At 44.7% G+C, this 27397-nt stretch overlaps 1 protein-coding gene across 9 annotated transcripts in view; it reads right to left on the bottom strand.

Moving 5' to 3' along the window:
• LOC112986208 (6-phosphofructo-2-kinase/fructose-2,6-bisphosphatase 4) overlaps window positions 1-27397 on the bottom strand; it is a 48253-nt gene continuing 20856 nt past the window's right edge. For 7 of the 9 annotated variants that reach the window (XM_064518676.1, XM_064518672.1, XM_064518673.1 and 4 more), the window contains 13 exons: window positions 26316-26432; window positions 23347-23443; window positions 21883-21949; window positions 19915-19989; window positions 18951-19007; window positions 18458-18579; window positions 16880-17087; window positions 16154-16300; window positions 15447-15551; window positions 14906-15035; window positions 14463-14525; window positions 11382-11446; window positions 1-2859 (listed from right to left, as the gene is read on the bottom strand). In XM_064518676.1, the coding sequence (XP_064374746.1) occupies window positions 2800-2859; window positions 11382-11446; window positions 14463-14525; window positions 14906-15035; window positions 15447-15551; window positions 16154-16300; window positions 16880-17087; window positions 18458-18579; window positions 18951-19007; window positions 19915-19989; window positions 21883-21949; window positions 23347-23443; window positions 26316-26427 (1308 nt within the window). In that variant the 5' untranslated portion in view covers window positions 26428-26432 and the 3' untranslated portion in view covers window positions 1-2799. Of the gene's footprint in view, window positions 2860-7897; window positions 8167-11381; window positions 11447-14462; window positions 14526-14905; window positions 15036-15446; window positions 15552-16153; window positions 16301-16879; window positions 17088-18457; window positions 18580-18950; window positions 19008-19914; window positions 19990-21882; window positions 21950-23346; window positions 23444-26315; window positions 26433-27275; window positions 27310-27397 lie in introns of those variants that run through there. The other 2 variants (XM_064518677.1, XM_064518670.1) reach the window with 2 other exon arrangements.

Genomic DNA, 27397 nt, shown 5'->3' with positions numbered 1-27397 from the left:
CACGTTCCAGCAGTCGATCTTTATTACTTGGATCACAGGTCACAGGTTACAATTGTCTAAAAGATTAAGATGAAGGCCGACTAGGCACGAAAAGAGAGGTTAATCCCATCAGAAGACCGCATCTGAGCTAGCAAGTGCATTAACAGTCAAAATAATACAGTCAAAGAGAAAGGGCTCGAGCTGCAAGGCCACGAAGAGGGGTTTGCCTCCCCCGGCAGCGCCAGGGCACTTCGCCCGGGAGCTCGGGGCAGCCTGGCAGGATGGATGCAGCTTCTAGACCACGGAGGTAACATGCAGCTTTTGCCGTGCGTTCCCAGCAGCTCGGCACCGGGGAGACCTGACCGCTCACTCTAAATTTACATTCTTCGTCCGCTGACGTTTTGCTCTCGCCAGCTAGAAAGGATCAGATGCAGTCAACGATTTAGGTAAGTTCCTAAAGCAGAACAGACAACTTTTTTTTTTTCTTCTCTTCAAGTATCAACATACAGTTTATTTACACTTGTATACAATTCTTTTTTACTGAACACCCACTTCGTAAAACACTCATCACAGTATATTCAAAAGCTGGCGATAAAAATCCCTACTATACATAAAACACTTAGCCTTAAAGAATTTTACAGCACCTCTGAAAGTCTGGAGAGGTAAAACAACGAAGGGGAGAGGGGGGAGACGCACCGCAAGGCAGCCTTGCCAGCCACAAAGACATTCGAGGACGAGGATGCTTCATGCTCGCCTGGCAAGAAACGCGGTCCCTGGGCTCAGCTGTGCCCACGGGAGACCTTCCCTGCCGCCACCAGGCTCAGGAGGCGCAGAGCCAGCCGCTGGGCTAAGCTCGGCGAGAAAATACAGGAGTCGGGATGTGCTTTCCCTAAGGCTGAACTCTGATTTTTCCATTTAAAAGCTGTGAACTCCTCACCCAGGTAGGATGGCGCAGGGCTGGCTGCAGCACAGCTGCCCTCTCCCATGTGAAACGTGGGGAATCCAACAGGGACAACTATTTGCACGGTTTTGCCCCAAACGCGGCAAGGCTTGTGCGGCCCCGGGTGCTGGGCATCAATAAATGAGCTACTCGGAGCAGCGCTGTGCTCCCTCTCCTTAGACAGCAACCACGAACATAGCAAAGTTAATACAGATCTTAAATGCACATTACCGAACACAGAGGTCACATACAAAAAGACAGTACGGCTCGAAGCGAGTGTTTCTGCCCACTTAGCATCCTACGCTTTCCTTTTCGGAAATGGAGTCTAGCTGTATGGCTTACTTCCGGAGCCGGATATATTGCTGAAACGAGCTTAGGAGAACAAATCACAACAGCAGCACGTTATTTTACAAACCCTGCACAAATAAAACGCGTTTAGCCCTTGCCCGCAAAACGACGGTAGGAGGGCCCGGCACATCGCGCAGGAATTGAGCAAATAAATCAACGGTATACGTGGCGAAAGTTCGATTAATGGAGAAGATTTTAAACAAATAAAAGCACATTCCAACGGCAGCTCTCCGCGTTTCAGGAGCTAAGAGCCAGCGAGCACGTGGCCAGCTCGCGGCAGCGTCTCGTAACGCACGCGCACAATATCCGTCGACTCGGGACAGTCACCCGGTCTTGGCCTCGACAGATGCAGCAAATTCCATTTTTAGCATTGGAGTTGCTCAGAGAAGTATAAAAGGGCAGCAAGGAATTGGGGAGGCGGAAGGTCGCTTAAAAACAAACCAACAAACCCAAAAGGTAGGTGTGCCACGTAAAAAAATAACGTCAGAATTTACTCAGCTTTTTTCTTGCATGAGTCGTTGGAAGGGTTAAACTCCACTAAACCCTTCTCGACTCTTTCCTTACCTATGTACTGAATGGGGCTATAAAGAAAAACATACAGTTTATGTTAAAATTCTTTCCAAAAATTGCCTAAAAATCACAGCACTGAGACGAGCAGTATCTCTAGCCTTTGGCAGGCCGAGTCATTTCCCTGAAAATCTCAGGGAAGCTGCTTGTCCCGCACCGTAACAGCCCCAGAAAGGGCTTTTCTCTCTGTTTAGATTTATTATACCAGTCTGCTGTCTATCCTTACACCCGCGTCCCCCCAGGCGGATTACTTAACACCGTCTTTCCACTGTGGTCCGAAATGCAGCCAGCCTCCGGAAGACGTCGAAACCTTGCTAAAACAGCAGAAGCTTTCGGATGGCAGAGGGGAAAATCTCCCCATTTCCAAAAGATTTCGGTTTCGGTTGGCAAAGCTAAGCTCAACTCAAAATGCAGAAGATAACACAGCTGAGCAGCAGCTTTGCAGTCTGAAGTAGTTTCACAACATGGAGCCTCCAATGCCCAAAATGCAGAATTTCACATATATTAAATATGCCATCAAAAAAACCCTCCATCTAATTCTAGGCAGTTATTCACAGTAAAAGTAAAAGGACTCTTAGAAAAACACTTAAAAAAGAAAGTAAAGTCTAGCTAAAACCTGACAGTAAAATTGACACGGGTAATTAACTGTCTTGCAGTATCCACAGATGAACACTAAAAACCACTGAAACTGCACAAATTTATGTATGAAAATTTAAAACCAACTTTACTCTGCTTCCCAGGAATATTCTTAGTCCTCACGGATACCTTGCGGCCCTGGAAGTTCTCCAGAACGACGGGTTTGCTCCGAGGAAGCAGAGCCACATTCGAAATGTCTCAAAGTGAAGAGGAGGCGCCGTGCTTGCAGCGTGGCTGACTCTCGGGGCTGCCTCCTCCGTCCCCGCGGACCTGAGCTGTTCCCTAACGCTCTCATGATGGGGAAGGGTCGCTGCCGCCGCGAGCCGGAGCTATAGGTGGTTGGGCACCGTCCGCAACGCTTCTTCTCTGGACCGATCCACGCCCACATTCTGCAAAAGACAGAAAGATCTTAAAGTGAGGGTCTCGCGGGCGTTTTGCTTAACACACAACTACGAGACAGGCAAAACTGAGCAGGTTTTAACGCTTAGCTCTTCAAAATGTTCTGAAGAACAAAACGAAAGGTCCCAGCTTGTAAACAACTCAGAAGCCACGCTCGACCTTCACCCCAGCCACCATGTTCCCCACAGAGCCCGAGCTGCCAGAAAAAAGCATCACCAAAGACACGTATCTCCCTGGGTTTGGTAGGACATTCGGTGCCTCTGCACGCTATATGCAGGCAGCATTGCTATATGTTTTAAGTCTTTTTTTCTTTTTTTTTTTTTTTAGAATACTATCTCTTCTAGTGGTTCAGACACACATAGAGCATAAGAGGAAAAAAGCACACGGCAAAAGTCATAAACCAGACAACAAAAATAACTGACCAAATTTGGAAACCCATTTCTGCTTAGTTTAGAGCACACTCCAGGAAAAAACTATTTAATAGCAACTAGAAAGTTAATTCTGGTCTTGTTTGCCAGCACTTAATTCATTAGAAGGACTTCCTAAAGATCTGATAATGCAATAAAGTTTAAATTAATTTCAGGATGCGTGGGCCTGTCGGCAGATGTCACATTGGCATCAGATAACTGGTTTCAGTGGCTCTGCAACCGCATTTATCAGCTTTTACTTTCAAGGCAAGTCTCTCAGTGCAAATCCAGCTCAAGGAGAAGGAGAATCTCACCAGCACACAGAGAGGCAGGATCAGACTGCGATGCCACTCCATCAGGCAAAATGCATCAGCCCAAAAAGCAAGTCAATCTCCTCCCCAATCCCCGTATTTCCAGGATTTTCAGCCATTTCTTATCAATACAGGAGATAAGAAGCACTACTAGATTTGATTTGGGGGTTGAAATGTGCCTACATCGTTTTTGGCCTCACCGATTCTCCTATGTTGATATCTGTCCTTTTCTTTCAAATCAGCTTTTAAGCCCTTGGGCAAATCAGCCTGCTTCCCGCCCTGAACCCACAGGGCAGAAGATTTTGAGGACACCTACACGAACACTGCAGGGCCAAGCTGGCCAGTCTCCTCACCCACCAGCACATACATCTCCCAGCCCACTCCAACCTCTCGCTTTGGAGGGGGGGAAAAAAAAAAAAAAGATTGAGCAAGTCCTGTGTCAGAACGGAGCTTGTACGGGCAGCACCCCTTTTGCAACCCAGGATACAGAAACAGTGTCACCATCTGTCTGAGAACCTGGCAAAACAAGCCAAATTCTGCATGACCACCATGGGGAGAGGAAAAAACAAAAAACAAAAAAAAACATGCTGGCATTTGTTTCATTTGTCTATATTTTTCTTAACACCTGATGCAGTATTTGGAGCACAGTTAACATATCCAGTAATTCCTTGGGACTGACCACCCGAGTGTCTCCACTCCTGGAGAATTTGGCGAGCCAAGAATATTGGCGGAAATCTTTTAGCAGAGCATCTGCTGTTGCTTCAAAGGCAATAAAATGAAGCAGGATGTACCCCAGGAGTCCAGAACTACCAGAAATTAATCCACAAGCAGCAAGAACTAGACAGCTATAACCATGAAACTAAACATAAACAATGTGGTCAACACAAGGCAGAAGAGACCTTTCCTTGTCTTAAGCTGTATCAGATGAAAGCAGCATTCTGGCAACTGAGACAGACCCAGGAGGAAAAATATGCAGTCGAGAAAACTAAGATCAAGAAGTCCTTCAGTCTGAGTAAACACAACGGGGAAAAGGAGGTAGAAGAGAAGCATATTGAACCATTACACTGAAAAAACGAAACTCTGCCTAGGGCTCCTGGGTCATCTTAGACACGCATTCAAGATACCTAACTGCAATACCAGATGGAGCGAGGCTTAGAAAGGGATTAACAGCCCTTTTAATGGTAAATGCTTTCCTACTTGGAGGAATCTTTGGAAGCAAAAGGGGTCCCTGCAGCTGCTCAACAAGCCCAAACTCTACACACCCGAACAAAATTACCACTCCAGGAAAACCCAATTACTCCTGCGATGCATCAACGCCAACACGTTCCAGAGAGTTCAGAAAAGACAGGAGCGGGAATGAAAACAAACAAAAAAAGTATTTTTTCGGAACAGTATTTCTACCCATGCATTTGGGCTCTCCACAGCACATGCGACCGAGGCAAACAAATTCTTTGGAGCATCAAGTCAACCAGAGCCATCAGGCACGTCTCATTTTAAATTAAAAGCCAAGTTTTCTTAGACCAGAAAAGCAGAAATATTTGTAAACGGACCAAAAACTCGATTTGACGAGGTATGATACAGGAGGCAATTTCGGTGCAGCCTCCTTGCCGCCCGCTACGCCTTGCCAGGGCACGCTGCCACGCTCAGCCTTGGCCGGCGGCAGCACGCGGTCCCGCACCAGCCCAGCCGCTCACCGCGGAGGTTTCGTCCTCGTCCCGCGGCCACCCGGCTGCCCGCGCCTCCGTCCCCCTGCCCTCTGGGAAGGGGCTCCGGGGCTGCTGCCGGGGACGCTCCCTCGCTGCCGGGCCGGGAACCACCTCACCCTCCCTCGCAGAAGGGCCCGTTTCACCCCAGAAAGAGCCTCCGCATACAAACGCAGAATAGGGATGCTCACGGACGCTCTTACGCCACTGCTCTTCCCGTCTTCATCACACTCATCTCTGCTTTGTACGTTATTTTCTACCGAACGCGGCCTCCCACCAAAACAAAGCACTATGCATTTCGTAACATGCCCAAATCTCGCATTTTACTCTTACTTTTATTAACTACGTGCAATCTCGACAACAAAGCTGGAAGGTCTGGAGTAGAGACTCCTCTAGGAAAGGAGGCTCTAAAATGTAAGGAGCCACAAAGGAAGCCCTAAAAGATACAGTTGGTTAAGGGGCAGCCACATCTAAAGAACAAGTGCGGAGCAGAGGCACAAGCAGCCTGACGTAAGGAAAGTGCTGCTCTTATCAGCCAGCTTCGCCCTGGCCATCTGCGCGGCAAGCTGTCGCCACTGCTTCCCACCCAGCATCAAGCCTTTTTTCCATTAAGAAAACGGGCTAGAAAGGACTATTAAGCAATCCACTCCGCTGCCATAATGGGAGCCCACTTAAAGTGCAAAGCCGCCTTTAAACGTCCCCTCCATTACAAACATCTGCACGGCGAGCGCGATGCGCGGCAGGGAGAACAAGACGCGCCAGTGCTAAACGCAGGCACAGCCCCAGGAAAGCAGGCGGGCAGCGGCTGGCAAGGCTTTTTCCGCAAAACAAGCCTTTAAAAGATTTTAGCCTCATTGAAAATTTAGTCTCAAATTGCACAGTATTTCCTCGGTCAGGAACCACACTGATGAAAGCATTCAAAGCCATCTTAATACGGCTCTCGGCACCTATGGCCAACGTCCCTGCACACCTCGCAGGGATGCTGCCCAACTGAGAGAAGCAGCTGGACTCCCTAATTAACTGTGCAAGCAAGTTCCTCTAGTGTTTTTCCTCCTACAGCACATTCGAAGAGGCTGGGGCATCTACAGCTTGAAAAAGTGACATACAAGTCATACCGAGTTCACAAAAGAGAGAGGAGAATAATTCAGGTTCTCCTATTCCAAGCCTAGGACAACGCTTTAATTTGATATCGAGCGGTATACAGCGGGAGTCTCTCTGGCCAGCAGGTTATTTAGATATTTAGGTATGAGGGATGTAGATATTTAGGCATTACATTATTACATAGCATTCCCTGAATGCTATAAACCTCTGCAAGCTGCAGTGTAATTTTAGAGGGGCAAATGGTTAAGGCTTTTTTCAAAAAATCCCAATTTTAGGAAAGCGGGCCATCTGAGAAGCTTCCCTGACAGATAAAAGCTTTACACGACCTGCCATTCATGCTTACTTTTAAGATGAAAAGACCCCCACAGCAAACAGCCCAAGAAACCAGTTGTTTACTGCCTTTCCCAGATTCGATGGTACACGAATGAGGCTGCCTCAACTGCTTCAGGACCGTCTCATTTTGCCCACCCATAACACCGCCGAGGAAGGGACCGGGGCATGACACCGCACCTCGCACAAACTGCGGGCTCTCCATCACGAAAAAGATTTTGTTGAAATAAACTTCAGGATTCACTTCCCAGCAGCTCTTCTGAGATCATGCACCTACTGCGGGGAGGGCAAAGCCTCCCATTTCCATCCCTTTCAAGGAGTATCAACCCACAAAATGATCAGTGCAACTCTGCTCCCATTTTCTGAGACAGTCATCACCTCTTATTGCAGCCTAGAAAACATCTGGGTGCCAAACATACAAAGCAGAGCTGCAAACACTTGACGATCATCCACATCTGTATGAGAAACGGCACTCGACAGCAGCCCCGCAGCTGCACACCAGACCGCAGAGCGCGAGGCAAACCCTTGGAAAAGCAAACGCTTCTCAGCTCCCCTCCAAGCCTGGGTTTAGCAGATAAACCAGGCCTGGCTGCCACTGGCCACCGAGGGGACCATGTTTCAGGGAAGTCCACGCTCCCCGGGAAGCAAACGGTCTCGCTCAAGCCAGGGAGACTCTTCTTCTCCTCCAGGGCCAGCAAGCTGGTTGGCCAACGCTAAGGGCTACTTAATGCAAAACAGCTGTCAAGACGAGTTTTACATTACAGATATTTACACACATTTCCACACCTTGCAAAACTGCTCTGCGGGAACTCGCCACCCTCTTCCAAACAGCACAGCGTTAATTAGCACATCTAGAGCTAGCGCTACGGCTCGGCAAGACTAAAACGTTACTGCAACTACGAATTGTTATTTTACGCTACAGAGCAGTCCAATCACTCCCAGGGGCGCTGAAATAGGTAACACTGGCGCCCAGAAAACGAACTGCAGGCTTTTCCTTGTCCTACACAGGATGTCCCACTCGGTGGCTTGCATGGATAAACACACTGCAGCTAACATCAGATGACGGCTGGCTGTTACAACACTTTTCCAATCAACGCTGCACGATCGTTAGGTTACAGCAATCGAGAAAAACAGCATTCCAGCGACAGCCAATTAATGTTTAGCAACTCACCCACGTACATTAAGCAACGCCATACAGCTTTATTGTGCTTTGAGAATTTTTTCAAGCCATGCGCTATACAAATATTCGGTTTGGGGTTTGAGTTGTTCGGTTTGGGTTGGTTTTTTTATTGCAAAGTGATTGGAATGATTAGTTTTTCAATTTATTTTGAAGTAGTAGGATGAAAACAGCACCCCCCGTTCGAGAGTTGATCAGGACACAGGATTCACTGATGAGCAGGGACTGTTACAAGAGCGTCCTCAGGAGGTCTGGAAATGTCTACATTCTGTGTAATAATAAAAATACAGAGGAGAATATTTATCATGCAGCAGTAAGAGCAACAAAAATCCCAGACTCCTTCACTAGTACACAGCTGCATTTATTTAAAAGCAGAGATTTCTCCCCCTCCCCAGACTATGCAGCAGACTGAGAACCACTTGGTGTCCCTGGACTAGACAGCAGGAAAACATCTTTACAGTAATCGCTGATCCCACGCTGGTAATATTACCAAAAAGTCAGTTCATTCATATTTAGGAGGAAGTCTTTCAGAGGCCCAAGCAGGAATCCACTTACACATACACTTCAGTACATGCACTTCTATTCCAGATGAGCACTTGAGTTCCAAGGACTTTCAGTGCTTTCCTGAACTATGCCATACACTGATTTCCCAAGGGAAGATTTTCAACTTGTTTGTATTTCAGGTAATATGAAAGTACAAATCCTACACTTGAGAAAATTAAAAACAACAACAAAAAAATCTCTTCCCAGACACCTTACCAGTTCACGACTGATCACACTGACTACATCTCGCCTGATTTTGCAGAGGTTGTAGGAAAAAAATGATCACGTTCAATGCAGCAAATTGCTCCAAACAAAGCCAAAAGTAGAGCACAGCCAAATCCTCAGGCTAGGAAGCAGAGTCTGGACCGCAGCCGTGCCGAACAAGTCTCGGGCCTCACGCCTACCACAGTATCACATCATGGCCCATCATCAGGCCTATCACCGTATCACCTCATTTAAACCTCAAGCGACTGCTAAATGGGTCTATGACCAAGAATACAAACCATGAGAACTCACGTTTAAGATCCTGAGCTAAGATCTGGCCTGATTTAGGCCAAAACACTGCCAATTCTCGTAATCCATTCTTCAAGCTTCATGCTGACGGGCTTCGTCAGTCTATTTGTCACACCCCGGGGGAAGCAACCTCAGCTTTCCACAACCTCTCCCTCTCCCCCCAGCAAGGAAAAAGGGGGTTGGGGTTGGTTTCTTGCTACGAGCAGCCTCCCTATCTGTCATTCACTGACCGAGACGGAGGTGCAAAGCAGACATTTTACCCTGCTCCTGCTTTTCTGGCCCAAAGAGAGGACCCAAACTACAGCTAAAGTAATTCCACTGAATTATTTTTACTAAAAAGACTACATGCCTTCGATGCAAAAGGACAGGAACTTAAACCGCTACAACGCTGACAAGCACTTTCTGTTAAATCCATTTCAGCCAAATCATCGTTATATAAGGAAGCTTACATGTACTATAAACTAATAATCTAGTACTTCGCCTGCATTTCTGCAACGTGAAAATGCATCTTTTCAGCTACAGCGGACAAGGACTGCGCTGCTCTGACACACTTCATCTGCCAGGGACCACAAGTCACTTGTGTGGGCACAGACCAGCACGCTGGGCAGACCCGAATCCGACAGCGCCGTTGTTCAGCAGCGTTATTACCCGCACAGCTACGTTTAATTAAATGCTTTGGCTTCAGGAGTATTTGAAAACTTAATTTTACAGTAGTAATTAACATTTTCATAAGAAATGAAAGCTTTTGAAATATTTACGGTCTGCTGAGCAGCACAGAATCAATGCAGTCCTTCATCCAGCTTTACCTGATAAGGCAGCACAGCCCATACCTTCCTGCTTTGGGTTTCTTGGGGAGGGCAGGAAGGGTTTTGGGGGGTTTTGATGAAAGACTCCCTGCTCTTTCTTTCTTTAATTCATTGAAATCAATCTTTTCTAAACAAACAGCTTTGTGTCCACGGCAGTGCAACCCTCTGCACGATCCCTTCCGTGCCCCTGAAACAGCCACCCAGCGCCAGTGCCAGCAGGACAGCCAACGTCTGCAAGGCACGTTTGGCGGCTGAGGTAGAGCTTAACCCTCAAAATTCACGTCTTCGGTTAGCTGACTGGTATTTCTAACAGCAATTCCCCCAAAATCTTAGCAAGGTGTAAATTCAGCCCTGGTGTTTTACCACACAAACTAGAAAATGCTCAATCGATCTGAATTACTTAACACTTCATCATGGGTATCGCAACACCTGCTTCCAGACATCTGAATTTATTTTCACCAAACTTATCCAGCACCTCTCAGGCACCGTGGAAACACGGGGCTGCCTAAGCCTAACAGACCACGCTCAGACGTGAGAGCGGTAAAGCACAAAGGGGAAGGGGAGAAGGGGAAGGGCCTGGAAATAACAGCACAGCTATTTGATGGAAAATGTCTTGGCTAAAAATGATCAAAAGTCAGTATTTTCAGAACTCAGGACACCCAAGCCATTGAAATAAAACTCATTGCAGATCCCATTTATGCACAACTGCCACAAATGCACAACCTCATGTCAGGAAGGTATTTTATGTCATGGGCCTAATTGCATATACACATACAACCTCATTTTTCTTTATATTCCTTTTCCCCCTAAACTGTTGTTCTGACAGGCACCACAAAGAGCCCTTTTTCCTCACGCTACCAAACTGACTTTTAATTCACCGGTGACATTGCTCACGTTTAACTCCTTGGGCAACCGCAGCAAGGAGTCAATGCCGTACCCAGTAGCACCAGCATGGGCAGCTGCGAGGGAGCCAGAAGTTTCAGTCACTGCACATTTTGCATAACTTTGGTAATGCATAACTTTTGTCTGACACCACATCACCACTTACATTATAGAAACACACTCAATTCCCTTTTCCTGGTCACTTTGCTGCATCCCGAGACCTAGCCTTCCTTGGGACGCAGGCAGCACCCTCCGTGCTGCTTTTCTAAGCAAACAGCAATGACTGCAGTGACAAAAAAGCTGATGCTTTCATTATTTACACTCCCCAAAATAAGTGTGGCACGAACAATGTATTTCTGACTCGATTTACTTACGCTGGCTGACAAAGACTGGAAGAATTGTAGAGTTTTCAGATTGATGCTGTACCCTCATACTCTATTTGTGTGAATGTGTGTGTGTATATATAGATATAGATATAGATATATACACCCCAGTATATATATACACACACTGTATATTTTTGGAAGATACAAAACAACTCCCGCTAGAGCATATAGGTAAGGCATATTTGCTCAGTAAAAAGATTTGCTTTCTCAACAACAAGCTGGTGCTAAAGCTTGATATGTAAAATTAAGTATGTTCGGCAGAGTTGTAAAAATCATTTCTAAACACGAAGACAACAGGAATGAACTCAGATGGTACATGACACGGAGTTCTCCAATGGGAAAGATATTCTTACCTCAGGTTTATCTCTGTGTGTGTTTACAGCTTCCACATTCAGGAATATTGATTCCACTTTACATCCTGTGGAGAGAAAACACGAAGTCATTGTAAAGATGTAACCTAAGTTTAAATTGGTGAAGGTTAATCCCTTTCCTCTTGTGATTTATACCCGGATTTCCTAAATTCTGAAGAGCTTTAGCCTGAAAAAGATTCACATCAACTCCAAGAGAATGAATATTGTTCCCAACCTGATAATCCCTCCCATATTCTCACCTTAGCTTTAATACTGGTTTGAAAAATGAAACACAAATATGCATTTTTTTAAACATACATGAACAACATCCCGTGAGAAAGTTCCTACTTGTAGCTTTGCTTTTAAATGTCCTAGTCTCATCAGAATTTCATTGCAATACAGAACTTAAATATTGCTCTCATTTTTTAAAACTTGAGAATGATGAGGAGCTGCTAGTAACCCCGATCCTCTACGCACACAAAACAAGGAGTTTGAACTCCACCAGCTAAACGGGACTTTAAAGCTGACTTCTGGAAAGGGACTGCTCCTCTTAGCCAAAATACAAAAAAAAAAAAAAATCCAGTCAAAAGAGACAAATATGATCTAGTTAGTATTCCTTTCAACATTTTCAACCACCATTTTTAACCACATTAAATTGCCAAACACAGTCAGATCTTAACATGCTTTTTACATCATTAACATGATTTTTTTATAAACTACACAACATCCATGAATAGCCAAATTCCTCTGACATACCCTACCTAGTAGAGTTCATTAGTCCACAGATTAGGTTTTCAGATTTTCCTGTTCACTTCCTTCCTAGGATAACACATTTCATAGAATTACTACATATGGGGAAAAGGTGATTTTAGCCTTTCCTTAGAAGCCACTGTACTTCCCAAAAAACCCCCATATAAAGTAATAAGGCAACCACCTGCTTCCTTGGAGAAGTCTCTTCTGAGGAACCCCATGTGCTGTGGTGAGCAAACACTGCAGGAGGGCCACCACGCAGAGGGATCCCGCAAGGAAACAGATTTTAACAGGAAGAAGTACATTTCTCTTGCTAGAGGAACATCTTTGTAACCTTTCGGTCCATAGATACGTTGCGATCCCTGAGAGCAAGCAAAAGCAAGCTCCCATCCCCGACCCTGGCCACTGCCAAGGACTGCCGTCACACCTGGCCTGCTGCCGCAGAGATTTCCCAGTCCTTACTACTGGCCGAGTCCAGCTCCTGAAAAAAGGTATCCTATGCTAAGCTTTAAACACAAAATGTAAACAAATATAGTTTAAGTGTAAAATAAAGGCACATCAGCTACTCCACGGTTAATCGCCGCTGGGCATATTCATAACTCACTTTTAACTACGGAGGGGCAAGGTCATACCGACAGCAAGACACTGTTTGTCCTTCTCAGGTGTTCCCAGAGAGACCGCCCGCCCCTCGGCATCCCCTATGACCACGTTACGCCCCACGGGATCGCTGGGTAAAGGTCTCATTTACCCACCGCTGGGCCGTGACAGAGGTGCCCCACTGCAGAGCAAGCCCCCACGGGAGGGGGTCCCAGCGTGGGACGAGCCAGCAGGGACTCAACGTACCACGTCTGAGCACACATCCTCCCTCGCTGGATGCAACTCACCGATGAGCCTGAGATAGTTTTACAGAAGTATGAGCACCTCACGGTTTTACAAAGCCCTATTTTTTTTTTCTTTTTTTCTCCAGACGGTCACGTTCCAAAAAGTAGGTGGACTGAAGCATCCCTCCTGATTGGACATACGCACCTCACGTTTTAATAAGGAAAGCGCAGCACTTCTTTCACTGAAGCCAAAAGCTCAAGGGTAGTATCTCACGCCACTACTTTTCCTTCCTCGTTTGGTGTGAGAGTGCAACACTGAAAACATTAAAGCGCCCTTGCAACTCATATGCCAAGTTACCTCGCTTTTCCCTTAAAAGAAATAACCCCAAACTTCTCTATAAAACAGTCCAAGAGCGGCAAACAGAGAATCCAGTTCCCCCAAAAATTAACCTTTTTTTTCCTGAAAGACGGTGTTAAATCTGCGTCAGCAAGGCCACAACGTGCCACGCAAGCCCAGGAGCACCAGGCGTCCCAAAGCACAGGCGGCTGTCAGTGCCCCCAGACCCCCCTGCAAGACAAGTCACAACCGTTTCCTCAGGCAGATTTCACAACCGAAGAGCTGTTTTGCTCGTCTTATCTGCAGCGTAACAAAAAGCAAACCACGGTTCGCGAGGGCTGTTTTTCAAAGCTGATAACCGAGCACTGCTCGGCGTTTTCCGTGACTCCCAACCCACCACCACTGCTGGCACTCTGCCCGCCTCTGAGTGATTTTCTGCAGCGTGATTAGGTATCGGCGCGCACGGTCAAGCCATCGCTTTAGGAAAACCACCAGCAGGCACGCAAAGCCGCACGCGCCATCGGCCTAAAACCGGTACCTCCTCCAGGACGCGCGCCTCGCAGCCCGGCCCCGCGCGCGGGAAGCCTCCGAGCCCCCCGAGCCCGGCACAGACAACCGCTGCTGACGGCCGCGTGCCAATGGCAACAGCGCGAGATAAGCCTTCCTGCTAGGGCGAAGGTCCAAGGACAAATCCTTGAGGAAAACAGAACAAAGTTACTCAAGGGTAACGGGAACACCCTTGATAAGATGTTAAACCTACCTAATTTGCCAGTCTTCTAACGAGCAATGCCCTCAAATATATCAATAAAAACTGAAACTTTACTGTAGCAGAGCCATTTAAGTGGCTGAGTTTGCCAGAAAAATTAATGCATTAATATAAGAACCGAGCACGCGAGCAGCTTGTCCCTCAGCAGCCACAACCGCCGGCAGCTTCAGGCCTCCACTAACACACACGTAGTCTCTGGCATAACGCAAAGCAAATAAAAACCAAAGGATTCACCGAGTTCAACAAAGCTGTACGGGCGTACGTACGAAGTCAAACCTCATAGCTCAATTCTGCTGTATAGCAAGATAAATTTTAAATGTGTTTTAATTAAAATACTTCAAACTTTACCGATGACATGGACAACAGTATCCACTAATGGTGTATTGAAAGCTGCTTGAAATACTACTCACCGTAAGCCACCGGGGTGAGCTTTAGGACAGTATGCAGCGGGCACTTGAGGTAAGGCAGTTGTTCTGAAAAATTGAACAACAAATTACATATGAAGTACAGATTACAAGAACATCTTAACTTTTCTCTAGCACTACAGGCCAACAGTTTAAAAGCTTCTTCCTAACTGACAGTGTATCTATTTTCCTTCCTAGCATGCAATTAAAACAGAGGAGAAAAACCAACACTGCGGCACTTCAAATAAGGAGCTCAATAAAAAGCACCTATCAAGCAACATGAGTGGGTCAAATATGAGAAAGTGTCTTTGCTTCCTTTCCTCGCACAGACACACTCTGATGATAACGCAAATTGTCAGAATTTGGTGTTTGGGACCTCAGTAAGTAAACTTTCAAGATATCTCAGCACGAAAGAATAGACTCTTTCTACCATATCGGAGACAATTCACCTGCAGGCTTGTCGAGAAAATACGCGAGCAAACAGCGCATGACAGCTTGGTGACAGATGACAAGCACGTTCTCCTGCCTTTCGAGCTCCATGATGACGGGCTCCAGCCTCTGGACGAGATCTTCATAGGACTGGCGGGCAGAGAAACACACAGCACACGAAAAGGGGAAAAGTAAGTCTATACGGTGGGTGGAAATCAGGCAGGACTGTATGTTTGCACGTGCAGTAAGTTGAAGCCTGGCCATCATTTCTCCTGCTGAGGGACCAGCATAAAGATGATGCTAACAAGATCAAATCTCTCAACTGTGTTTTTTGTTTGTTTTTTAAAATTTTTTTTACATTTATTGTTATTTTTCAAGCCCTGAATCAAAGTTAAATGGTCTGGGCTAAATACTTGTGTGTTCCTACATGCTTTCACTTGAAGAGAGGAACAACCTTTTTATTTACTCAGGAACGTATTTTTTCTTTCTGACAGCTAGCATGCATGTATTTAAGAAGATATGAAAGTCCTTCACCTTAAGAGAGGAAAAAAAGCAGCATACCTCTCCCTTGGGGTATCTGTATCTGTATTTGTCTTGGTCTCTCAGTGCAAACTCAAGCGGATAATTTTCCTGTATTTCTTCATATGTCATTTCTTCACACACTCCCTATACGTAATAAAAATAATTAAAAAGCACATATTTCCAACAGCGCAAAAAGCAGTTATTACTCTTATAATAAAATCAAATATAAATGCCCTTTATAAAATGTATTTTATTGCTCTTTGATGCCCCAAACCAAAATCTTCACACAAAATTAACTGGGCATTCAGTTGGACCCAGACTTGGCCAGAAGGGAGCATTAAATCACTATATGAGTGAGCTTACATATATGGGCAAGCGCCATCACTCTATGAGCGAAGTTACATTTTATCTATTGCAGCTGCTTACAAACCTTAGCAGTGCAGCAGGAAAGTGCCAAAAGCCAGCAATGGGTTTTGCTTTTTTAACCCCCCATCTACCAAAAATTACTCAGCATCACGACTGGAAAGTGTTTTAATGGGAAAGACAATCCCAATCTGAACTGTTATGGCGGCTTTCAGAAAATACATAGCCTCGTTAAGAGGAATTAATCACAAATCTTCCAGCCTCTAGAACTACCGCTTTAATGACCTTCCAACCCATGAAAGCCTTGTATTGCAAAACGAAGGGCCTCCTTCTTCCCCAGCAAACACAGCAGCTTGTTAGACATTGGGAAAAGAAGAACTTACTGCATCTATCTCGTTCAAAACCTTCCACTGCTCGTAAGGCACTCCCAAGGCTTCGGCAGTCTGAATTGTCCTTTTCATCTGACTGGTCCAAACCTTCAGATCCTTGATATTTTGTTCATTAATAAACTGTGCCAAGCTCTTGGCAAACTGAAAGAAAAAAAGAAAGGGCACTGAATGAGGGCTCAGAGCCAACCTACTGGGCTCAGCTTGGAAGCCGCAGGCTCTGGGCCTCCCTAAACTCATTACAGCTTTTGAAAAAGGCTCTGTCAAGGCTTTTGCTAGAAATGCAACACTTTCTGTTAAGCCAAGGGGAATGGAGGGGAAGGAGTACAAGGAAGACACAAATCTACTGCAGGTCCTATCTTCATCCCCGGGAATTTTCCTTTCACCTTTAATTTGTGAACCCTCCCAATTATCCAACACATCAGGATTAAAAACCAGACAGTAAAAAACAAAGCCTCCTTCGCATCCGCTTTGTGCTCTAGGATAAACAGAAATTTCAAGGAACAGACGAAAGACAGATAAAAGAGCACCGAGCGAACTGCCCCACACGCGGCATGCCCACCCAGCTGCACCCAGCCCACAAACACGGCTAAGAAACCCTTCCTAATGCGTTAAGAGGAAAAGAGGGTAGGGGAAGAAAGCTGCAATTGCACAGCGCAGCGTGCACGGATATGCACAGACGCACACCGAACCCAAAGGCACGGCAGCGCGGGAGGCACGTACTTCTTTCCCCCTGACGGACAGCCCAGGATCTCCTCCTATCCTCCCCTTCAGGTTGAGCTCGCTCTCCCCGTGCCGGCAGAGGTAGATCGACCGAGGAGTCACGTGGATGTTCATGAGGTAGTAGACAATCCGGCTCTGGATGTGATCCATGACTCTGTTCACAAGGTAACTCCTTCCAACATCCATAATTTTGATGTAAGAAAGGTCCCTTTCACGAGCAAACAAAAACATATGTAAGACTCCACATGGTTTTTATTAGCGTGTACCAGGATCCTCCTACCCTCTCGCCCATCATAAAACCAAGATATCGTTCTCCGGGTTACAAACACACTTCCCACAGCACGTGCGTGTCCCATCGTGCACCAGGGCCAAAAGGCACCGCCACTATTTACCCGTCTCAGTGAACCCTTCCAGGAAAACTGCAGCATCGGAAGGATTACCCCTAAGCAAGACATTTTTTCAAGCACCCTACTAACAACTATTTACCAGCAGTACTATAATTTACCCCACCACTACCTTCTCCCAGCATCACACAGATTATAATTTCACTTTTTCCTCCTCATCCTTTCCTATCTGAGTTATTGATTTTTGAGTAGCATCCAGTCTAAAGTAGGAAAAAAGTCAAAACTAATAAGCCTAAAATAAAGCACAGCTGGTTTCTACAGATGCATTTCAGATGTCACACCATAAGAAAATAAGAAAATTTATAACAAGAACAAATAAAGGTGATGAGAAGCAAGCATCACCACTTTGTCTCTGATGCCATTCTCTGGAGTTAATCATTACTGATGACACAGGCACAACCGCTAGGTCCATCAGAGAGAGCACACGCATGAGTTGATCTGACTGAACCAGCTTCACATTGCTTACACTCAATTACATTAAAATGCACCTCAGCCTTCGCTATAGCCCTGGTCCTGCGACCAGCCAGGAGAGGGACATCCTTGGCATGAGTGCAGCTCAAGTTCCCATACTGCAAGACCCAGATTGCACCAAGAAGAACATGATTCATCTCTACCTTACTTTCAAGTGTTGAATGTGGATGAAAACCAGTTGAATGGTTTGGGAGAAGGGCAAATCATCCAACTGTGATCATTTCTCACAGCCCTGAGTTTGCAGGATTATTTGCCCAGGCAAATAAATAAATTTGGAAATCACATTTTGAATTTTGAACATATCAGTCGTACACCTCAGCCACACCAACAAATTGAAGTTATGTTTCCAAATCACTCAGGTCTGCTCTACATACTAATAAAAAAATAACAACCAGCCCCTACAGCTAGTCTGGAACCATTTTTAAATGCAGGCCCTACTCCAGAAGAACCACACCATCCTCCAAGTTGGAAAACAGCAAAGAGTACTGTCCCAGAGTGGACTTATTAGCCAATCTTCCTCAAGCAACCAAGCTTCCAGGCTATGCCTCCATAATCTACTCTCTCTAATTTGCCAGAGCTAAGAAAGCTCAAGCCATCAAAAAAACATGATTTGAAAACCCCAGTCTCCAAAGGGATGCTCCATCCCCTAAGGAAACATCTTAAGATAATGCAGGTGTGACCACAGTATCATTCCACCACTTACTTGTCGAGAGTTTCATCTAGAGTCTCGTACGAGTTCTTGTAGCACTCTATTCTCTTCATGAAATCTTCCGTTGCTTCATCATTGCTACAATCAACATAGTCGGGACTACCCAGTTTCACTTGCTATTTAAAACAAAAACAGGGGAGTACATGAGTTTCTTTTCCTTTTTTTTTTTTTTAAAAAGATAAGTTTAAAGAAACAGGAATTATGATTAAAAAAACAGAACACACAACTGAAAGAACACACTTTCTGAAAGTTAACAAAAATACACATACAGCAAAAACACCTGTTCTTCAGAGAATTTAACCTCTGCATTAGCATATACACGGATGGGGAAATAAATGAAACGGAAAAATGTTCCATTAATGGGAGCTAATGTTTTTTCCTATTGGAAGTTCTTCTAATGTAGTTTTAAAAACACTGAGCTACTTTAAGCTCCTGACATAAAAGCCTTCGGACTTAAAGCAGTTAAAGCAAACTTTCCAGTACTCACCACAATGTTTGCAGCTATGACCTCTGGGTCTACACACACTGACTCAACAAAAAAAGTCTTCGATCCAAACAGGAAGTCATGCGGACAGAAGGAAGGAAGAAAGAAGATGCATGAAAATGCCTCTGGAGACGAACACACAAGCACACGCCTGTTTTTCTGTTAACCCCTTTGGAGCAGAGCCATGCCTTAAACTCTCCTCCACGTACTCAGAAAGCGTCCTTTTCCTCCACGTGCTCCCACTAGAAGTTGACGGCTCACCATTCGCCAAAGCATTATGCTCTACGCTATTTTCCCCAACGATGCTTAAAAGCGGAACAGTTTTGAGGCGAGAAATACTTAGGATGGAGGGGAGAGAGAAATAAATGGGGAGGACGCAAATGCAGCCATGCAAACAGTAACTACTGCTTCTGGAATAAATAATGTAGGACCCCTTCGACTAATGGAGCAGCCTCCCTAAGAAGAGGCTTGTGTTTGCTCCCTCCAAGGTGTAGAGAAGCAAGAGCAGAGCAAATGGAAGACTACTAATTTTTGCTAAATGCAAAACAATCCCGGACATGAGGCAGAAAGGCACATAAAATCCTCGGTGTGTACAGAACTAACATAAATTTCCCTATGTGTTTTGGCAGGAAAGACCTGAACTGCACCGAGAACTGCATTTTAAATAGATATGGCTAACAGCACACTTAGAATTACAGGTTCGGGATGATCCAAGTGAAGCCACGGCATAAGAGATCAACTCCAGACCGTACAAACTTTAAATGCAAGAGAAAGGAAGGTGCAGTGACTCCGTTCATCATGTAAACAATGCTTTGAAGCACAAAACTATCTATTGACTCATCATATTGACACAAGGATGTGGCCTGTGCTAGTGCGTTCCTCCAAAACCAGACAGGGCTAAGGGGCAGAACCATCACTGTGCTGCTTTTCCAAGTATTAGCTCAGAAAACCTTTGCTTTTGACTTACCTTGTATCCATTTTCTTCGCCAAATTTGTAAATGGTTTCTCTACGTTCTCGAGTTGTGTTTGTGGCATCAAAGACCTAGCAGAAAGAGAGAGGGGGGAATTAAAAAAGCATCATTAAAAAACCCTGTGAGAAGCACTGTGCTAGCAACAACAAAAATAAGGCTTCAAAGTCCCTCACTTTGAGGGAAACCCTTCCCCTTCCCTCTATTCCACTGCCTTTTACTAGGTCAGGAGACTGCTATTGCCAGAAAAATATCTAAACAAGCATGAAAATAAGTTTACTATCTGGCTCAAGGTCATGTTCTGCTGAGGTATCTCACCCTGATCCAAGAAGCTCCCAAAGAGATGTTAGGTTATGTTTCTATGGCAGCCTCTTATCCTGATAAACAGAAAGATGACTTTGAATTTGCAGCCACACAGCCTTAAGCATAAAGGTTGCAACTCCTGAAAGGTGCCTCAATTCAGCACCTCCGTGGCTTAACAGCAGAGCCCAGGACCTGGCGCAGAGCAGCCAGCAGGTGCCTACCCGCTCTCTTGTAAATCCACATTTGCAGGAGGAAAATGGCACATGCACAGCATACAGGAGACAATTTTTTATTATTATTATTTTTAACTTAAATAGAAATACCTTAACAGCACCATGAGCGCACTCAGAGAAACTGAGAAGCAAACAACAAAATAAAGAGCAGCCCTTACTACGATTTACACGACAGGAACAATAATCAGCTTGTGCTCCTAACTTCAGCAAAAATAGCGTTTATTTTCATATTCAATGAAACAGCTACATATATCCTTGGCACATGGCACAGCAAATATTGAGCATCTTCAGTAACAACCAGATATACAACTGACTTCCATTTATGTTGAACTTATTCGCATAATATATTTCCATCTGATTTAGGAAGGGAACCTTTACACTTTCAAGCTCTCAACGGAAAAACAAAAGACAGAAGAACAAGACTACTCCATTTTATATACTTTTTTTTTCCTAAACGCTAAAACAGAGTGTTTTGAAAGCACTGTTAGCAGAATACTGCATTTGGAAGAAGCAGCCAGAATTTAAGCCTAACATGTAATACACGACACTGTCTTTCTCCTGGCCCGTATCTGCCCTAAATACCAACAGACAGTTTTGTAATGAATTTATACTACATAAAAAAGGTGTTGCAACCAATGTGCTGCTCAAAATGTGAGAGTAAAATTATTAAAGGCAGAAGACCTGCAAAACCTGCAAATCATACCTCTGAATTACAAGGAAATATGCAGCCATTTTTCTAAGAGCTTAAGGTTAAGAATAGTACACACTAGCGTTTTACCAAAGTTAAAAGCTTGCCTCAAAGCCCTTAGTAGAACTCACAACTACAGCTAATGGTTTTCCCAATGAGTTCACTAAACACCGCATAAAAGCTGCACATCAGTAGTCTCAAAAATGTTATGCATAAAATATTAATGATGTCAACAGGCAACGTAAAGTTTCATTAGTTGGACAGCTGATGCTTTGCATCCTGTCATTAAATACTCAGATACGCAGCAAATTACTCCGAGTTCTTCCTTCTCTCTTCCAAGATTTCGGGAGAGTCGACAGCGCTACTGCCAGGCAGTACTTAGGATGGGACACTGGACTACCAAATAGAAATACAAGTGCAACCAGAGCAACAGATGCATACGTTATGAGATGTGCGCAGGAAGGGGACATTTTTCCATTTTCCTTCGTGTCACCCTCTCCCCAGTCAACCCCCCAAATTCCAAAGAGGATTACGCTATATATAATTGCCACCATAAAGTTAAATGCTCCCTTCACTGCAGCGACCAGGCAGAGCTAGTGTGGAGTTACAGCAGGAAAAAAAAATCTGATGTACTTAAGATATACTAAGACATACTGGAATGACTAAGACTGTGTATTATCCAGTGCAGACACACTGTTTTGTAGAGAAACACGTCACGAATTTGTCTCCAAAAACAAACTTACAGCCACATGCCCGTTTTCTTCGCTGAGGTACTGCCGGACATCATTCAGCGCGGTTAAGGCACACTGTCTTAGAAACAAAAGAGAATAAAACTCAAACGCTAGCCAAAGTCACTTTATTAATGCATTTACGTACTGCGATCAACGTGCCCAGAAAACGTTAGCGAGACGATCTCTCTCAAAAATACACATCGCTAATCAGTGCCCCCATTAAATACGAGGAAGCCAACAAAAAAAGTGTTGAAACCGAGAGTAAAGCAAAGTTAGAGAGTAACAAGACTGGTTCGTTAGAGGTAACGGAGCATCCCATGGTAGCCACCGGCCCGACACCGTCGGTGCTGGGGATGGACCGAAGGAAAAACCTCGGGCACACTTTCCACTTCTGTTACATGTGGACAAAAATAAATGTGGTTGCAACTTTCCTATCTCCCCAGCGTCGGTAATATCTTAAGGGCCACTGTAAACCCAACCCGTAACAGACAATGACGCTGTCTGAGGTGCCCAATTTACCCATCGACAGAACAAAAGCCCACTTATTTCTACTGAGCCGAGGGCTTTTCTGGAGCACCACCGCAAAGAGCTGCCCGTCTCAGCGGCCTTTCCGGGCGCCGCTCTCCCGCTCGGGCCGGCAGGCTGAAACGCACTCACTCCCTTCGCAAAACACATTCTGCACGCACAGCTTCATCTTCCAAGAAAAACGACGGCTTTTCGGTCCTGACAGAGTTTCCACATTAGCGTGGTTAATAGATGTCAGGGACCGAGACCCATCAGCCAAGTCGGCACTAAACAAACACAACCCTCCTTTCCGCATTGCTAACGAGGCCGATCAGCTCACACGGCCCATTTCACACCGTGCTCCCCAGCCTTCCGCCGGGCAGGCGTCACCGGGGCACATTAGAGATCGTCCTCTACCTCCAAGCAAAAGGGCACAACAAGAAACACAGGCAAAGGGCTTCAGGTGAGGAGCCCCAGCAGGAGAGACTGGAAGAAATGCAGTGATGGGGGGTTTCTCTTTTTTGTGACCCCCGCAAAAGCTCTGAAATGGCGTTCGAGGAGCAGGAGAAAGGTCAAGTCCGCTGGCCGGAGCCTTACAAAAAAGGAAGGAAAAATACAACCGCTCTCCTGTTTTGAGGGAAAATCTCCTGCAATACCTGTGAGTGGGAAAAACAGCATCCGCAGCCTACCAAAAGGTCAACAGGAATCAAGTGCAAATATTTACCTTCTCCATATTTTTGGTGCTTGACATGAAGCAATTAATAGCAAAATACTCCAAATTTTAAGCTGTCTGGACAAATCGCTTTTCCACCTCCTCTAAAATTTCTTTTCCTTGTCATTTCCCACTGCAGTCTCTTAAGGGTTTTCACGAGCACGCGGAAAGCAAACTTACAGCAGCGCCTAAGAGCAAATCACGCAGGGCACCACGTTACTGCAATGAGCATCGCGTAGCCAAACGCAGTCAAAACTTACCTCCTGATTTTCAAGCCTTCTTCATTGTCAGGCAGGAAGAATTCAAACGATTTATACTTTTTCACCAAATTGCGACGGTACTGACCAACGTTGAATTCTGTCAAGGAGAAATCGGTGTCAGTGAGGATGTGCAAGTCTTGCAAAGCACACACATAAACAGGATAAACGTCACGACAGCTTTTGAAACCAGCTCCAAGGATAAAATAATTTAGTGTGTGTCAAGCCACCAGAGCACGCACCTTCGTGTCTTTTTTAATACGAGGACACTGTAACGATAAATCGTGCAAACAGCATAAGGCCATGGGGGACGTAGGCGGTTTCAGTGGAGTCATTTGACCATATGGCTACGCCTCTGCCTGCCAGTTTGCCTGAATAAAATAGGAAATGCTTTTGCTGCTTTGCTGGGGTGGCTGGAAATCTATTTCAGTAGTGTCGGCAAAGGACTTTTAATAATCTAGTTTTTTCTTCTGTGCATATGTACAGTGAAATAATGCTACGACAGCACCTCCCAAGGCTTTAAACTCTCATTCAAGCAAGGCAGAGTGTCAAACAGGACTAGCCAGTCTTACTTTTGCTAAGCAACACTTAAAATCCATTTTGGGAAAACAGTATTTTTAAGAACCCTGCTCAAATATTTCTGTTCCTTACGAATCAGAATATATTGTTTCACCACCCCCTGTTCGCTTTATTTAAGAAAATGCTCAAGTTGGAAAGAAAAAAAAAAACACAGTATAAGCATTGAACATAATCTTATTATGACCTGTTAACTATGACCTGTCAAGGAAAAACTACTCTATAGCTGGGCAAAGGTTTATGCCAGCCAGTCTGTCACGATATCAGATACGGAGTTAGGGCAAGGCAGCTGTTTTGCCACGCAGCAGGCAGTGACGCTGTACCCTAATTAGCTGCACTCGACGGCTCTGAAAGTAGGTCTCCAAAGTGCGATTAATGTTTAACTTCCTTTGTGACCTACAGGCTTTCCCTGATGAACTTTGCAGCGCATTAGATCAAACTGAAGTATCCTGTTTTGCGAGGCATCACTACTTGCCAGACCTCATTTGTACAAAGAGGAAAAGAAATACTGGATGTAATCACCGAGGTGTAACGAAGACCAAAAGAAACATAGGACCAAAGGGCTCAAGCACAAGTTTTCCTGACAAAATACATTGACTGGTGCTGGGATGGGGGAGGAAGATGAGGAAACAAACGGTATTTTAACCCCCAAAAAGTTGGGTTTTGCTTGAATTCAGCGCTGTTGATGTAATTCTTTGTGGTCAGCTGCATGACCTCAATCATAGGATAACCCAGTTTACACCGTGGCTAGTTCAACGAGCGCAGGCCATACCACCTACACGAAAATGTGGCCGCTTAGAAGAAAAATGGAAGGTACAAGAGATTCAGAGAGCCAGTGATGACTTTTGAAAAAATCAAAAATGCCATAAAAAATAAGTTACTACAAGAATGGAAGCGTTAGGCAGGGCAAAGGAAGAAGTGCTATCGAGTGGGACCATCGTCCTCCCGTAGGATTAGCATCTACCTCGGGGGAGAAGTTTCATGAAGCTAACTGGCTTCCCCACTACCACACAGACAAAACTACTCCAAAAAAGCTTAGTGTCTAAACACCACATTGAAATACAATTGTATTCAGGCATCTAATTGACCTCGTTTCCTCCAAAAAGCCCAGACAGGAGCCTCTTGTATTTTTTAACCACTTCAAACTCTAAACAACAGGGAATTTTGGATGAAACAAAAGAAAATATAAACCTGATGGTTTAAATACCTGAAACAACATCCAGCCCGGGCCTTACCTCCACGTTCTTGAACTCTCCAATGTGCTTAATGGATGATACATTAAAAGATGGCATTTATCTTTTCTCCGTTTTATGTAACCTAATAATTTTAACCATCTGCCTCAGAGAATAAGAACACTTACCATATTAAGCACACACTAATTTTAAGACATTAAGAGCCAAGGGGTAACAGATGTTGGAAATAATGGATATTTATCATATATCACTCATTCACTCAATCCCAAATAAGTGGAAGCATTAGGCAATGTGTCATCTATCCAATCAGTCAACAGAGTATCTTAAATTGACTTCAGCTTCAGCTTCAACAAAATTGCATCACTGCAACAAACTGTTCGCATCAAATGCAGGAAAAATGGCTTTCCAAGAAAATCCTCTATCATCTTTTCTAACAAAGATGAGTCAAACCAGCAACCTGTAACAAAAGCTCATACACCAACTTGATGTGCATACGTGTGTAAACATTATACGGAAGTGTTCTAACTACTTTTTATTAAGCACAAACACACATATTTTCTGACACGCCTTTTAGAGCAGCCTATGGAATTTCTCCTATATTTCAAGCATAAACCCCTGCTTATTTTACTGTATTCAGGATATATTCAATCAAGCATGGCTCAGATGTGGAAAATGTCTTGGTTTTTGTCCAGTGCTGGATTTCTGCTTTTCAAAGTTCAAGTAGTAACACCTTCAACAAAACGGCATCTATGCATAATGCTTACATCTAACATACATGCCTAGTTATAGCACATACGTTCTAATTGGACTGGATACCGCCTCAACTATTTGGATAGTTATTCCATGTCAGTCTACTGGATAAAATTAAAGTCCCCAAGGATCGGCTGTTGCTCATCAGAAGGGTGACCCTGTGTGAAAATAGTCAAAACCTACTGGAAGTGATAATCAATATCCTGCAAATTTTCATATTCAAACAATATCAAGTACCCTCTATAACGTCTCACCTAAGCAAAACATGTGAAACATGTTTCCTGGAGCTTAAAAAAAATACTAATTCCAAAAACTATACTCTGGAGGTCAATGGCAATTTAAATAGAGGCCAGAACTCATTTCACTTTGACTTCTTACAGCTACTAGAAAATACATCTGTGAACATTCAGCCAAACATCCGCCCCTCGGGTGGAAACGGAGCAAACCCGTCACCTTTCGTAGGCACGCCGATCCAGTTCAGGTAGCGCGTGAGCTTCTTGGAGATGTAGGTCTTCCCTCTCGCTGGGAGCCCCACCATGACGATCAGCGTGGGGCAGTTGGTCATGCATACTGCAAGGGAAGACACCAGTACTCAGCACCACCGCAAGCAAAGGCTGTATCGCAGCGGGGAACTACAGTCCGCGCGCTCCCTGCGGAGGGGACGGCTCGAGCAGACCATGCACCGCGATTTACCCCCTTGCCGGGGCGGTTTTTCCAGTGGACCTAACTGTGATTTTTACGCTGTGTCGAATTGTAGAAGGGCAAGTCAGTGGTAGCAGTGCAACTCTGGACCCGGTAAGCTATACGCAGGCAGAAGACAAGAAACCTATGTGTTTGCATCCATGTTTAAGACATACAAAAACAACACCAAAAAAGAAAAAAAAAGGATGCTGATGTATTCCGCCTCCATGTACCTCGGTTCAGTGCCTGCATTGAAAGGAAACTGCAAGGTGTACACGATTTTTAGATAATTTCTTAAGCGCCAAGAATTTAGATAATTTTTAAGGGACGATTTTTGAGACGAGACTTCAACACTGTTCAACCTTTTCTGGGTTTTGAGCGAAACAAAGGCGACCGGTGCAGCTTAATACTTGAGAGTATGAGGAGGAACGTGCTATCTAGTATTTCTCCTTCCCTATTATTAACACAAGTATCGCTCTTGAAATAGAGCTCATTTCGATTGCTCTTGGTTAGAAAAAGCAATAAAGCACAAATATTCTAGGCAATCGGCTACAATCATCCGATGCAGAGATATATGTAGAGAAACACAATCAAATCAAAGGCAGAGATTTTAATTACAAATAGCCTCTTATCAGGTTAGAGGATTTATATCTATCGTCTGAAAACCTTGCAGGCATTCCTTTCAAATGACAAGGCTTTATAACATTTTTAGTGGTACAAAACGACAGATACCTTGTGTGAATCTATCACAGCTACAAGGAACTGCCTAGAAAGAAAGAAGATATTAAAGCGGCCCAGAGATAGCAGCAGCTTCCCCAACCCCACATTTCTAAGGGGATTAATTATATATTAAC

This window comes from Dromaius novaehollandiae, chromosome 12 (assembly GCF_036370855.1).
Source record: "Dromaius novaehollandiae isolate bDroNov1 chromosome 12, bDroNov1.hap1, whole genome shotgun sequence".
Taxonomy (NCBI): Eukaryota; Metazoa; Chordata; class Aves; order Casuariiformes; family Dromaiidae; genus Dromaius; species Dromaius novaehollandiae.
Note: the sequence above shows the minus strand (reverse complement) of the source record. Positions and strands in the feature narration are given on the sequence as shown.